This window comes from Molothrus aeneus, chromosome 26 (genome assembly GCF_037042795.1).
Source record: "Molothrus aeneus isolate 106 chromosome 26, BPBGC_Maene_1.0, whole genome shotgun sequence".
NCBI lineage: Eukaryota > Metazoa > Chordata > Aves > Passeriformes > Icteridae > Molothrus > Molothrus aeneus.
In genome coordinates this window covers 348842-361178 of record NC_089671.1, presented here as the reverse complement: position 1 = coordinate 361178, position 12337 = coordinate 348842, and the positions used below count along the sequence as shown (strand labels likewise).

At 65.1% G+C, this 12337-nt stretch overlaps 1 protein-coding gene across 3 annotated transcripts; it reads left to right on the top strand.

Moving 5' to 3' along the window:
* Window positions 1-1077: 1077 nt before the first annotated feature.
* Window positions 1078-10739, top strand: GCGR (glucagon receptor). 3 transcript variants are annotated; one of them, XM_066565969.1, is made up of 14 exons: window positions 1078-1187; window positions 6810-6968; window positions 7264-7360; window positions 7501-7608; window positions 8302-8423; window positions 8521-8627; window positions 8717-8870; window positions 8985-9144; window positions 9221-9281; window positions 9514-9583; window positions 9735-9823; window positions 9902-10040; window positions 10133-10174; window positions 10283-10733. In XM_066565969.1, exons 2-14 carry the CDS (start codon window positions 6900-6902, stop codon window positions 10574-10576), a joined length of 1512 nt encoding a protein of 503 aa, XP_066422066.1. In that variant the 5' UTR covers window positions 1078-1187; window positions 6810-6899; the 3' UTR covers window positions 10577-10733. The 3 variants fall into 3 exon arrangements, with proteins under 3 accessions (XP_066422066.1, XP_066422065.1, XP_066422067.1); XM_066565968.1 differs by having other exon boundaries at window positions 9735-10040; window positions 10283-10739; XM_066565970.1 differs by having other exon boundaries at window positions 1083-1187; window positions 6770-6968; window positions 9735-10040; window positions 10283-10739.
* The last annotated feature ends 1598 nt before the right edge of the window (window positions 10740-12337 follow it).

Sequence of the window (12337 nt, the reverse complement as noted above, 5' to 3'; positions counted from 1 at the left end):
ACATTCCCTGTCCCCACATCCCCCGTGGCAGCCGAACTGCAGCAGCCACACTGGCAGGCAGGACAGCGTGTGCCAGACACGGCCGCAGCACAGCGCCCACAGCTGCAGTGCGAGGGCACTGTTTATCTGCTGCGCATCAGGGAACGTGGGGCTGGCACCGCCTGTGGCCGTGGCCGTGCCGCCTGCCCCTGCTCCCACCCTGCTGCCTGCAGGGGCTCCCCGGGCACCTCTGCCTGCTCCAGGTACGGCTGGGGGTGCCCGTCCTCCCCCAAAGCCCCCTCCTGGCCTGGAAGGTGCCGGGGCCACCTCCGGGGGCAGCTGTGGCTCCGATCCTCGTGGCAAAGGCAAGACCCCCGCAGGCCCCGGCGCTCCTCTGCCCACACCCAGGGGAGTTGCAGCCGCCGGCGGCCGCGCGGAGCGGGAGCCCGCGGGAGGCAGCTCCGGGGGATGCGGGGCTGCGCTGAGCGCCCACCGGGGTTCGTGCAGGCTGAACCGGCACGGCCCGGGGTAAATGTGCTCGTGCCGGGAGGCCAGCACAGGGCACCCCCAGGCCGGGGCTCCCCCGGTCCCCCTGCCGCCCCAGCCAGCCGGTCCCGGTGCGTCGCCGTTCCTGGGCTGTGTTTACCTGCAGCGGGACGGCGGCGGCAGACACTGACCCGTCACCGCCGGCGGCGGCCGGAGCGCGGGTGTTGAGGCGGCCGGCGGCGAGACCCGCCCGGCTCCCTGAGGCTCCGAGCAAACCCCGGAGCGGGCGGCGCGCTGGCACCGGGGAAACCTCCCGAGGAGCAGATCCTCGGCCCGCTCCCCCGGGGCTGGCGCGGTCTAGCTGCCCCCGCCGCTCCGCCCGTCCCCGCCGAGCCGAGCCGGTGCCCGGGAGTGGGGCAGGGCAGGGACAAGCGGCGGCGCTCCCGCAGCTCCCGGCAGCGGCCGCCGGTGATGCGGGGGCAGCGCCAGGCACTCGGGCGGGGCTGCGCACCGGGCTGTGCCCCCCTGGTGCCGGCGGGAGGAGCGGGGCGGCGGGACGCGGCTCCGTGCCCGCGGTCCCTCCCCCCGAGCCGGTCCCTCCCCCTGGGTCGCCACAGCCGCTGCCGTCGCGGCTCCGCTGAAGTTTTCGCCGAGCGCGCCGGACCCGGTGCCCGCCGGTCCCGAGATGCGTTCGGGAGCCGCCGCGAGCCCAGCCCCGACAGGTACGGGGAAGGGAGGGAGGAGGGCAGGGAGCGCCCACAGCGGCGGGCTCGGGGCTCGGGATGTCGCAGGTCCCGTCGCGGGGACGTGGATTCGAGTGACGACTGCGCAACCCCGGGGCCGCGAATTGAGCCCCGGGACCCCAGAGCAGCAGCTCCCCGAGCCGCCCCGGTGCTGGGCGCCGGCCCCGGGGAAAATGAGCCCCTGGGGGCTCTGGGCCCGGGGTTCCCGCAGGGCTGTGCCCGCTTCCCGCTGGCATCCCTGGGCAGGGCGCTGCCGTCGGACTCACAGCACCCCTGGGCTCTGCGGCGAGCCCCGGGCAGCGATTCCAGCTGAACTCCGCAGCTTTGGGAGCGATGCCCGGAGCAGCCCTCGGTCGGGGTGGGCCGCGCGTGGTCTCCCTGCTGCGGGCACAGCGGTGCCCATGGGTGTCCTGCCGAGGGGCCGAAGCAGGGACCCTTTGCCAGGTCCCAGCTCTCCCCAAGCTCTCTGGGTATTACGGGGGCCTGGTGCGAGTGCCCTTTGTGACTCTGTCCCGAGCTCTGCTGTGTCAACACGGTGTTGGTAAATGGCTTTGTTTAACCAGGACATGTCGGGTATGTGACCTTGCCGTCCTCCTGGTTGCAAGTGCATCTCCAAAGCTGCTGCGGGTCCCCCGGGGTGGTGAGGGAAGCAGGGACCGCGGGGTCAGCCTGCTCCCCTGGCACAGAACGGCCTCAGGACGGAGCATCAGCTCTGCTGAGCCCCCTGCCCGTGCAGCGCCTGCCGCGGGTGTCCTGACCCACACCAAATTCAGTGACTGCCCCTGTGATTTTGTCTGTGCATCAGCAGGAAAATTTAGGGCCTGCAGGACCCCTCGTCAGCGTGTTAGTGCTGCCCCAGCTGCCAGCTCCTGTGGCTTCCCACCAATCCTGCTCCTTTCCGCACACTGCGGTGCATTTCTTTTTTTTTTAATGTTCTGTTGCCTAGAGAGGGGAAAAGAGAAAAGGCTGAACAGAGAATAGGCAAAATATGGATTAAAAATAGTTAATGAAAAAATGTGACCACAAACCCTGATCAGCAGCACAGGGCTGAAACCAGCCACTGAGCACAGCATCTCCATGCACCTCGCTGTGCCAGGCAGGGACAGGGGCAGGAGAAGCTGCACATGGGGGAGATGGGATGGCTGCTCAGCTCCATCCCCCTGTGCTCCACCACTGCCTCCTGCTTTGTCCTGCATCCCCATGTCCTTGTTGATCTACCCCAGCACTGGGGTCGGGTGCACGTGCCTGTGGTGCCAGAGGATGGCTGGGCACGTGTGGCCCCCACAGCACCCCTGCCTTGCTGGGGCTGCAGATTTGCTGCTCGGGTGTGGAGCTCCCAGTGCAGGGGAGTGTGTGCACTAGCCTGTCTGCACTGACCTTTTCCTAGGCTTTTCCCAGCCCTGTGCCTCCCCTGTGACATGCTCACCACACGTGTCACACTGCCTCTTGTGCCTTCCGTCTGTGTTTCACAGGTTTTCATGCAACGTGATGAACAAAAACACCCCTTTCCTTGAGCCAGGGATGAGGTGCTGTGTGGCTCAGCACCCCCATGCCAGAGCCAGCTGGGCAGCAAGGTAATTTGGCTGCTGCCAGGCTGTATCATGGTCCCTCTTTGGTGCAGGGCAGCTGTGCAGGTGCCCCCTGACCATGCCTTGTGGTGACCAGGCAGAAGTGGAGGTGATGCAAAGAGCATTTTTCCTCTTTGCATCCTATGCTCCTGTTGATGAAAACACTGTCAGGGCTGGTTTGGGTTTTCTTGGTCCAGGGTTAGACAGAATCTGCCACCGCCAGGTCTGACAGCGTTGGCTCTCTCCGTGTGCCACTGCTCCCACAATCACGTAGCTCTGTGCAAACGAGTCACAGCCTTGCAGCACAAGGACTGCTCCGGGCTGCTCAGCTGCTCCTTTGCTGCCAAAGTTCCTTGTACTTAGTTTTCAAGGAAAGAATGGAGAAGGGGAGTAGGAAACCTCCCCAAGCCTTCCGGAAGGGGCACAGGGCAGGGACGGTGCAGGACAGAGCTCCTGGGCCTCCCTGCCAGGGCCGTGTCCCCTGCCCTGCCCCGCTTGCCGTGGGCCCGGGTGGAAAGTGGAGCAGCATCTGCAGGGCCAGGCTGGCACTGGCACCCCTGCCAAGTGCCAAAGCCCCTGCCGTGCTGGCATGTAGCTCCGAGCTCCAAGCCAAGCCAGCCGTGGAAAGCACCGCATTAGCGCACGGGGGGCTAATCCCTGCGTCCAGGGGCTGCACAGCCCCACAGCCCCACAGCCGCCTCCAAACCCGTGGGGCTGTGCTGGGTGCGGGGCTGTGCTCACACGAGGCCAAGTCCCCACCCCAGGGGAGGCGAGAGTCCTGTGGGACCAGGCTCTGGGGGCTGCGCCAGCCTCGCTGCACTTGTGCAGGGCCGTGGCCGTGCCAAGGTGCTCCCAGGTCACGTTGCAGATGCCCATGAGTGTCCTGTGGGGACTTTAGCAAGCCCTGATCCACATGACCATCCACAGAGATCCCAGATGTGGAGCTCATTCTCTCACACGTGCGATGGCAGCAATGCCAGAGGGGCTGGGGTGGCAAAATCCTCAGGGGAAAGTGGCCGTGGTGGGATGAGGAGAGAGTCTCTTCCTAGGCAGGGCTGGGCCCTCAGCCACCAGTGTGGGTCCGTGCTGGCACAGAGCTGCTGCAGGGTAGTGTGGAGGCTGCACACCCATCAGTGGGGAGCAAAATCCCAACTCAAGCCCTTTCCCATCCATGCCCTCTGCCTTGCTGCAATGCCATGGCAGCAGTGCACCCAGGGCCTCCATTTGCCCTGCACCCTGCCTGGGCTGGCCCCTCCTGACCTCCCTGGGGCCAGGGGCAGCTGCCATGAGCTGCAGGGGCACCAGGGCACAGGTCAAGGGGAATGGGAGTCCTTGCTTTGCCCCTGTGGCTGCAGGGTTGGCACTGCTGGCTTGGGAAAGGCAAATGCAGCCCCAGCCACACTGTGAGGGCAGATGGTGGTGCCCGTGTGTGACCCCTCTGCCCCCAGCACTACGGTTACCAGCAGCGGTGTTGCACGTGTCCCAGTGTTGTCTTCTTGTTGCTGCTCTCCTGGCACAAGGTCTCTTCTTCACAGCTGTGGCCCCAAGTGGAGTTGCACTGGGTGTTTCCAGCCTGGCTCCACGAAGGTCAGCAGCCACAGGACCGTGACACAGGAACACACCCCAGTGTCCAACACCAGCGTGGGGCAAAAGTCCCCTGGACACCTGCTGTCATGCACTGCAGCCCCTCAGAGGCACCAATTCACAGGCCAGGCACCCTCCACCCACTGCTTATGACTTGGTGTGGTGGGGGATCCCCCAGAGCCTGGCCCCAGCAGGGGATGAGGTGCCAGGGCAGGGAATGTGGCACTGGGAGCTGGTTGGGCACAGCAGAGTGAGAGGAGGCGGTGAGGATGTGGGGCCGGGTCCCCTGTGCAGAGCTGCCTGTGGCACCCAGGCACAGCTGACAGGGGCTGCAGCACGTCCAGCGGGCAGAGCCGCTGCCCAGGGGCACCACTGGTGCTGCTGCTGGGCAGTGCCAGCTCCGGGGAGGGGCCGGTGCTGCCAGGGGTCCTGGCCACCCCAGACCTTGCTGTTCCACCACACAGAGCCACTGCTCCCTCTCTGCCATTGTCCACTGGCTCCAGACCAGGGAGAGCTGGTCCACGGCTCCTTCTGCACTCCCAGGTCTGTGCTGGAAACAGCCCCAGTCTGCAGGGACCCTGTTCCTGTGGGTGGTGGGGATCTGGCGTGGGGCCACGGCTGTGCAGCACCACAGGCAGCTGGGGCAAAGGGCCTGGGCAGGGACAGGGGAAGACCATGATGGGGCTGGGAGCATGACTGGCCCCCGTGCCAGGACCCCTCACCCAGTGCAGTCTGCCCGGCTTGGCCACACTGGGGCAGGACTGGGAGCGGCTGCCAGATGGGGGGAGTCCAGGGCAGAGGCCTCCCTGCTGCTAAATCCCACTGCAGCCACTAAAAATAGCGACACCTCTGCCCCAAAGTTGCTCCCCGGCTGCGCAGAGGGGCTGACAGCAAGGCACTGTGACCCAAGGACCTGGAGGAGCATTCCCAGCCAGGGCAGGGACTGATGCTTGGCCAGGGACTGGCACTGGCATCTTCCCGTGGGGCTGGCACATAGGTGGCAGTGGCATGGGACAGGCAGGGATGGTGTTGTGCTGGAGGGGGGCACAGGGCTGGTGGAATTGGGTTAGCAGGGGAAGAGAGACAGGGATGCTGGCATGGGGCTGTGGGAGGAAAGAGACAGGGATCCTGAGGTGGGATGGGAGAGGAACTAGGACAGGAATAGTGGTTGGGCAACAGTGCTGCTGGGGTGGGGCTGGGGTGATGACAAAAACAGGAATTCTGGAGTGGTGAGGTGGCTAGTGGGCACCCAAGAAAGGTCCCTGTTCACAGAGCCCACCCAGTGAGAACTGTCCCAGGAGGCAGCTCCCTCTGTCCTGGGACTGGCTAAATAAGGCCATGGCAGGTCCTGCTCCCCGAGCTGCATCTGGAGCCCCATGTGCTGATTAATGAGCTGCTCCAGCAGCCACTTGCGACATGGCGAGTGGGTCTGCACGGATGGAGGAAACACGACTTTCCCAGGGATAAAAATAGGCACAGGCAGAGCAGCGAGCCCTGGGAGCAGACTGAGGGGGAGCAGGACACTCTGGCTGGTGCCCAGGGGGAGCCCAGGGGCTGGGGTGGTGCTGCAGTGCCCGGGCTGGCACTGGCACCGCTGTCCACCCCCCCGGCTCCGCTGCCCTCACCCCACACAGTGGGCTGTGCCATGGGGCTGCTGCCAAAATGGGCCCTTGTGGGAAGAGCCAAAATCCTGCTCAGGAGCCCCATAACCGGCTTAGGGCTGGAGGGAATTATGGCACCTCGTGAGCCACGGCCTGTGGAGCACCCGGACCCCACGTCAGGCAAGGGCCCAGGTCACTGCCTGGAGCTGGGGGAGATGGACCCCCAGGGGCACAGCCCAGCTGAGCTTGTCCCAGGCCCACAGCAGCCCCACGAGCCAGGATCCCTGGGGGTTAATGGCAGTGTCCCACCCCTGCTGGCCCCGTGCTCTCCGTGCTCCCTGGCCATCCCTGGTGGTGCTGCTGCCAGACCATGGCTGGGTGTCAGGCATGAGAGCCCACGGAGGCAGGGCGAGCCCAGGTGCCAGCCTCTCTGCCTGAGGGCGTGCTCAGCTGTGAGGAGGGGTCCCTTCTGCCAGGGGGTCTGCATTCTCAGGACTCAGCAGTGATGCACAGCTGGGTCCCAGCAGCAGCGTGGGGTGGCACCAGCCCAGGTTTTCTGGGAGGGTCGGGAGGCAGCACTGCCACTGCACTCCAGCCACACGGGGGCTGAAACTGGCTTGGCAGGCAGAGAACCTGCATGGTCACTGTCCCAGTGCCTTCCTGGGGAGGATAATACAGGCACTTGGTGCAAAAATGAGTGAACAAATATCTGAATGTGAACACCAAGCAGGGTCGGGTGGGGATGGGGACAGCTCTGTGCCAGAGTGGCCATCCCCAACTCCACCTGCCCTAGCCCCATGTCCCCCAGCTGTGTCCCAGGAGTCCCCGTGACCAGGAGTCTTGCACAGGGCTGCCCACATGCCAGGGCCGGCACCACCAGGCTGGAGAAGCTGCTGAGGGCCAGTAGGAAGCCGTGTGCCTTGCGCTGTGTCCCATGCATGTGGTCCAGAGGAGGGATGTCCCAGCCACGTCTCCTTACCCTGCTGGCGCTGCTGCTCTGCTGCCAGGTAAGGATGAGCTGTCACACATGAGGGTGGTCTGCCCCATGCTCAGCCCGGCACCCACGCAGGACCAGCGAGCCACCCATCCCACTGCATCCCCTCACCATGGCACGTGGTACAGCATCTGGTGCCCCTTTGTGCCTCCTCATGGCACGGCATGGCTGAGAATGGCATGGCATGGCTCAGAATGGCGTGGCGTGGCATGGTATGTTCGCCAGCACCATCTGGGGTCACTGCCTGGCACAGCACGGTGCCCCCTGTGAGCAGGACACGAGTGACAGGTGGTCCCTGGTGCCCGCAGGGTCCCTCTGCCCAGATCACGGATAACGTCGTGGAGAGATGGAAGGAGTACAGCGAGGAGTGCCAGCGCAACATGAGCCTCCAGCCCGCGCCCACGGGTCAGTGCCCCGGGGTCCCGAGGGTCCTGCTGAGATGGGGATGGGGCACAGAGCCAGCACAGGGCCCCCGCAGGATGGGGACAAGCAGAGGGGCAGGGGAGGGTGAGGCCAAAGCGCCACCAGCTCCTGTCCTCCTGCAGAGCTGGTCTGTAACCGCACCTTCGACAAGTTCTCCTGCTGGCCCGACACGATGCCCAACAGCACAGCCAGTGTGCCCTGCCCCTGGTTCCTGCCCTGGTACCAGAAAGGTAATGCAGGGAGGGGCGTGTGCATGTGCACCTGTGTGTGCACCTGTGCAGTCTGTGCAGGTGTGTGCAGCTGTGCAATGTGTGCAGCTGTGCAGTGTGTTCACAGGTGTGTGCAGCTGTGCAGTGTGTGCAGCTGTGCAGTGTGTGCAGGTGTGTGCAGCTGTGCAATGTGTGCAGCTGTGCAGTGTGTGCAATGTGTGCAGCTGTGCAGTGTGTTCACAGGTGTGTACAGCTGTGCAGTGTGTGCAGCTGTGCTGTGTGTTCACAGGTGTGTACAGCTGCGCAGTGTGTGCAGCTGTGCAGTGTGTTCACAGCTGTGTGCAGTGTGTTCACAGGTGTGTACAGCTGTGCAGTGTGTGCAGCTGTGCAGTGTGTTCACAGGTGTGTGCAGCTGTGCAGTGTGTGCACCTGTGCAGTGTGTGCAATGTGTGCAGCTGTGCAGTGTGTTCACAGGTGTGTACAGCTGTGCAGTGTGTGCAGCTGTGCAGTGTGTTCACAGGTGTGTACATCTGTGCAGTGTGTGCACCTGTGCAGTGTGTGCAGCTGTGCAGTGTGTTCACAGCTGTGTGCAGCTGTGCTGGGACACCTGTGTGCTGTGTGCATGTGCTGCTGCAGGCAGTCACACTGGGGCCAGTGCACGCTGCCCGTGGGGGCACAAGGGCTGGCACTCCTCACCATCCCCTCCCCTCGCAGTGAAGCACAGACACGTCTTCAAGACCTGTGGGCCGGATGGACAGTGGGTGACAGGCCCGCGGGGACAGTCCCTGCGCGATGCCACACAGTGTGAGCAGGATGACGAGGACCTGAAGGCGCAGGTGGGCAGACCTGGGCAGCAGGGGTGTGGGGGGCCCTGCCTGTCCCCCTGCCTGCCCTCCATCTGCCCCTGCCCTCACTTGCTCCCTCCTCTTCCAGGAAAAGTTTGCCAAGACCTATGGCAGCTTCAAGGTGATGTACACTGTGGGCTACTCTGTGTCCCTGTGTGCGCTGCTGCTCGCCCTGGCCCTGCTGCTGGGCTTCAGGTGGGACTTTGGGCATGGCTGTCCACAGGCTGAGCAGGGGGAGGCCAGGGCCCACGCACGGGCATTGACAATGGCCCCCAAATCCGCAGCAAGCTGCACTGCATGAGGAACTACATCCACATGAACCTGTTCGCCTCCTTCATCCTGAAGGGCGTCTCCGTGCTGGTCATCGACGCCCTGCTCAAAACCCACTACAGCGACAAGATCGACGGCTACAACGTGCAAGTGTGGCTGAGCGACGAGGTCAGCGCAGGGACAGGGACAGGATGGGGATGGGGACAGGGACAGGCAGTGCTGTGGGGCTGGGGGCACGGGCACACACACAGGCAGTGCTGCAGCCCTGACCCCTGCCCACAGGCAGCTGCAGGCTGCAGGGCAGCCACAGTCTTCATGCAGTACGGCATCGTGGCCAACTACTGCTGGCTGCTGGTGGAAGGCATCTACCTGCACAACCTGCTGGTGGTGGCCGTCTTCTCTGAGAGGAGCTACTTCACCCTCTACCTGTGCATCGGCTGGGGTGAGTGTGGGTGGGCTGGGCCCCCTGACCCTGTGCCCTGCTGTGCCTCACCCGTGCTCTGCTCACCTCCCCTCAGGGGCACCCATGCTGTTCCTCATTCCCTGGGTCATTGTGAAGTTCCTCTACGAAAACATACAGTGAGTACCAGCTCCAGCTGCTGGCTGGAGGGAGCACAGGGCACAGGTAGGTGCGGGTGGGACTGTAGGGACGTTGTGCTGGCCCTAGAGTCACTCCACACCATTGCCCATGGCAAGGAGCGGGGTTCTGGGCCTTAGTGCTTGCTTGATTCAGGCTGCCAATGCCATGCCAGTCTCCAGCTGCTGCCTGGTAAAGGGGCTTCCTGGCAGTCCCCATCCCTCCATTCTGCAGGTGCTGGTCCACAAACAACAACATGGGCTTCTGGTGGATCCTTCGCTTCCCCGTGTTCCTGGCCATCCTGGTGAGCCCCCTGCAGCTCCTGCTCCACGTCTGTGTCACAGGCCCCAGGATGGCTGTAGAGGGGCTGCCGAGGGCAGGAGAGCAGAGGTGTCCTGTCTGCCCCTCCTCTGGCTCTGCCTGTGCCCCTGAGGGCTCACTCCATTCCATTGCAGATCAACTTCTTCATCTTCATCCGCATCATTCAGATCCTTGTTTCCAAGCTCCGTGCACACCAGATGCGCTACACTGACTACAAGTTCAGGTGGGTGCTGGACGTGGCTCTCCCTGAGTCCCCACGGCACACACGGCTGTGTTCCCACCCGAGACCCCCGTCCAACAGGCTGGCCAGGTCCACGCTGACGCTCATCCCGCTGCTGGGCATCCACGAGGTGGTCTTTGCCCTCATCACGGACGAGCACGCCCAGGGCACGCTGCGCTACGTCAAGCTCTTCTTCGACCTCTTCCTGAGCTCCTTCCAGGTGAGCCCAGCCCTCCTTGGGGACACTCAGTCTCAAGAGGGACTGGACTGAGGTCTGGTTATGCTCTTCACGCCTCTCCTCCCCGTTCCCAGGGTTTGCTGGTGGCCATTCTCTACTGCTTCGTCAACAAGGAGGTGAGCAGGACAGCGGGGGCACGGGCAGCAGGGCATGGGCAGCGGGGCACAGGCAGCAGGGGCACGGGCAGCGGGGCACGGGCTCACATTGACAGCTGCTGCCCGCAGGTGCAGGCAGAGCTGCTGAAGCGGTGGCAGCGCTGGAAGCTGGGGAAGGACCTGGCCGAGGAGTACAAGCACACCTACAGCCACGCACCCAGTGCCCGCAACGGCGCCGGCAGCACCTGTGAGAAGCACCAGCTGGTGAGTGGCTGCACCAACGGGCTGGGGCGCAGCCTGGGCCCCCAGGCCGGCTCCCAGCGCCTGGAGAGGAGCGGGCGCAGCACCGCAGAGCACCTCGCCCTCGGGGGCCATCACCACTGCTACGAGTTTCCTGAGACCACGGCTGAGAGCCATTTCTGAGCCCTCAGCCAGCTGGGAGGGCTGCGCTGAGCCGTGCCCTGCCCCGTCCTCCCCTGGTGCCTGGCACACGGACACAGTGAGGCAGGCAAGGGGGACCTGGACCTCTGGAAGGGAGAACTGTGGGGCCAGGGGGATCTGTAGGGGGGGAGTTTGTCCTGTGGTGCTTCCTCGTGCACCTTCGAGTCCCTGTGCACAGTGCTGTAATTTATCTGTCATATCTGTAAATAGGTGTGGGCCCGTGCCGGGCTGCAGGGCCAGCTCTGTGTGTGCTTTGCTGTGGGACTGGGGACACTGGGGACATTGGATGCGTGTGGACCATGCTCCCAAGCACCCCACGGATGCTCCCAAGCCACAGCCATGGATGGGGAGCTGAGTCACCCGGCAGGGATGGGCTGCTCCAGAAGACAGCCCCACTGCCTGCCCCAGCCCAGCCCCACTGCCTGCCCCAGCCCAGCACAGGTGAGGGGGCAGACGTGCAGCCGCAGCCGCTGCAGCGCTGCCGGCCGGGGCCAGCTCCAGCTCCCCCAGCACGCGCTTTCCTTTGGCCGCTAATCGGCTCTGTCCTTTCGCTGCCAGGAGCCCTTAATTAAATCATTTGGCTCTGCCCGCGGCACCCCCGCTCTCCCGGTCGCTGGCCCAGGCCGTGGCCGGGCATCAGCCGGCGGCAGCGCTGGCTCGGTGAGCGCAGCGGGGTGCGGGGCTGCGGGACCCCTGTGCCGCCCCTGGGCTGGCTGCGGCGGGCTCACGGCCGTGCCCTAAGAGGCTTGTGCTGCGCACATGAGCGCTAAGCCCGGATGCCGCAGCTTTGGGCACCACAATCGCCTGGTGTGTGGGGATTAGGCCGGTGCTGCTCCCCGGCTGGGTTCACCCTGCCCGAGGGGTGGCGGCGGGACGGACAGCCGCCCTGCCGTGACCCTCGCCGCCCGCGGACCGTGGGCACTGCCCGTCACCACCACTCGGCTGGGCCCGAGCGGGTGACGGCCCCCGGCTGCCCAAGGCCCGCACCCAGCCCGGCACAGGGGCCGCGCTGAGCAGGGGCTGAGAGCGGCAGCTGCGCCCCGGCAGCTCCCCTGGCACCCTCGGGAGCCGTCGGCAGCCGCGCTGCCTGTGGTGTCCCCGGCCACAGCGAGGCACCGGCGGGGCTGGCGTGGCACGGCCATAGAAGCGATGGCCCGGGCCACGCAGAGCTTGGCTCCGGCAGCAGAGCCCAGCCCAGCGCACAGTAATTTTCCTCTGTTTACTCACAACTTGCTGTCTGCCCTGGCCGAGCAGGAGCCGGCGCCCGAGAGGCAGAGCAGCGCTGGCAGCGGGGATGGGAGCAGCAGAGACGGGGCACAGAGGCTCTGGGCAGGGGCAGCAGCACCGTGGGGCTCCGGCGGAACGGGCGAGGGAAGGGGAGCGCAGTGCTGGGGGTCTGCCCCGGCCCCAAGTGCAGGGACGGGGACAGGAATAGAGGGAGGAACAGGCATTACCCCACTCACAGCCATGGTGCCAGAGCGGCCCCGGCAGCCCCCGCGGAGCCAGCGGCCCTACAGCCGCTGCCGTCACTGCGGCCTTCCTGACGCGGTAACGAGCCTAATTGAGGCAAATTGCTGGAGCACCAAGCAGTTTCTGGGAAGGTAAATATGGTCATGGCACGGAGCTGTGCCCTGTGCCTGTTGCTCCAGCGTTGCTGTGGCAACACCCACTGTGGACCCCCAACTCCGCTGGGGCCAGGCTGGCCCCCAGACCGTGCCCAGCAAGGGTCACCCTATCTGTGCC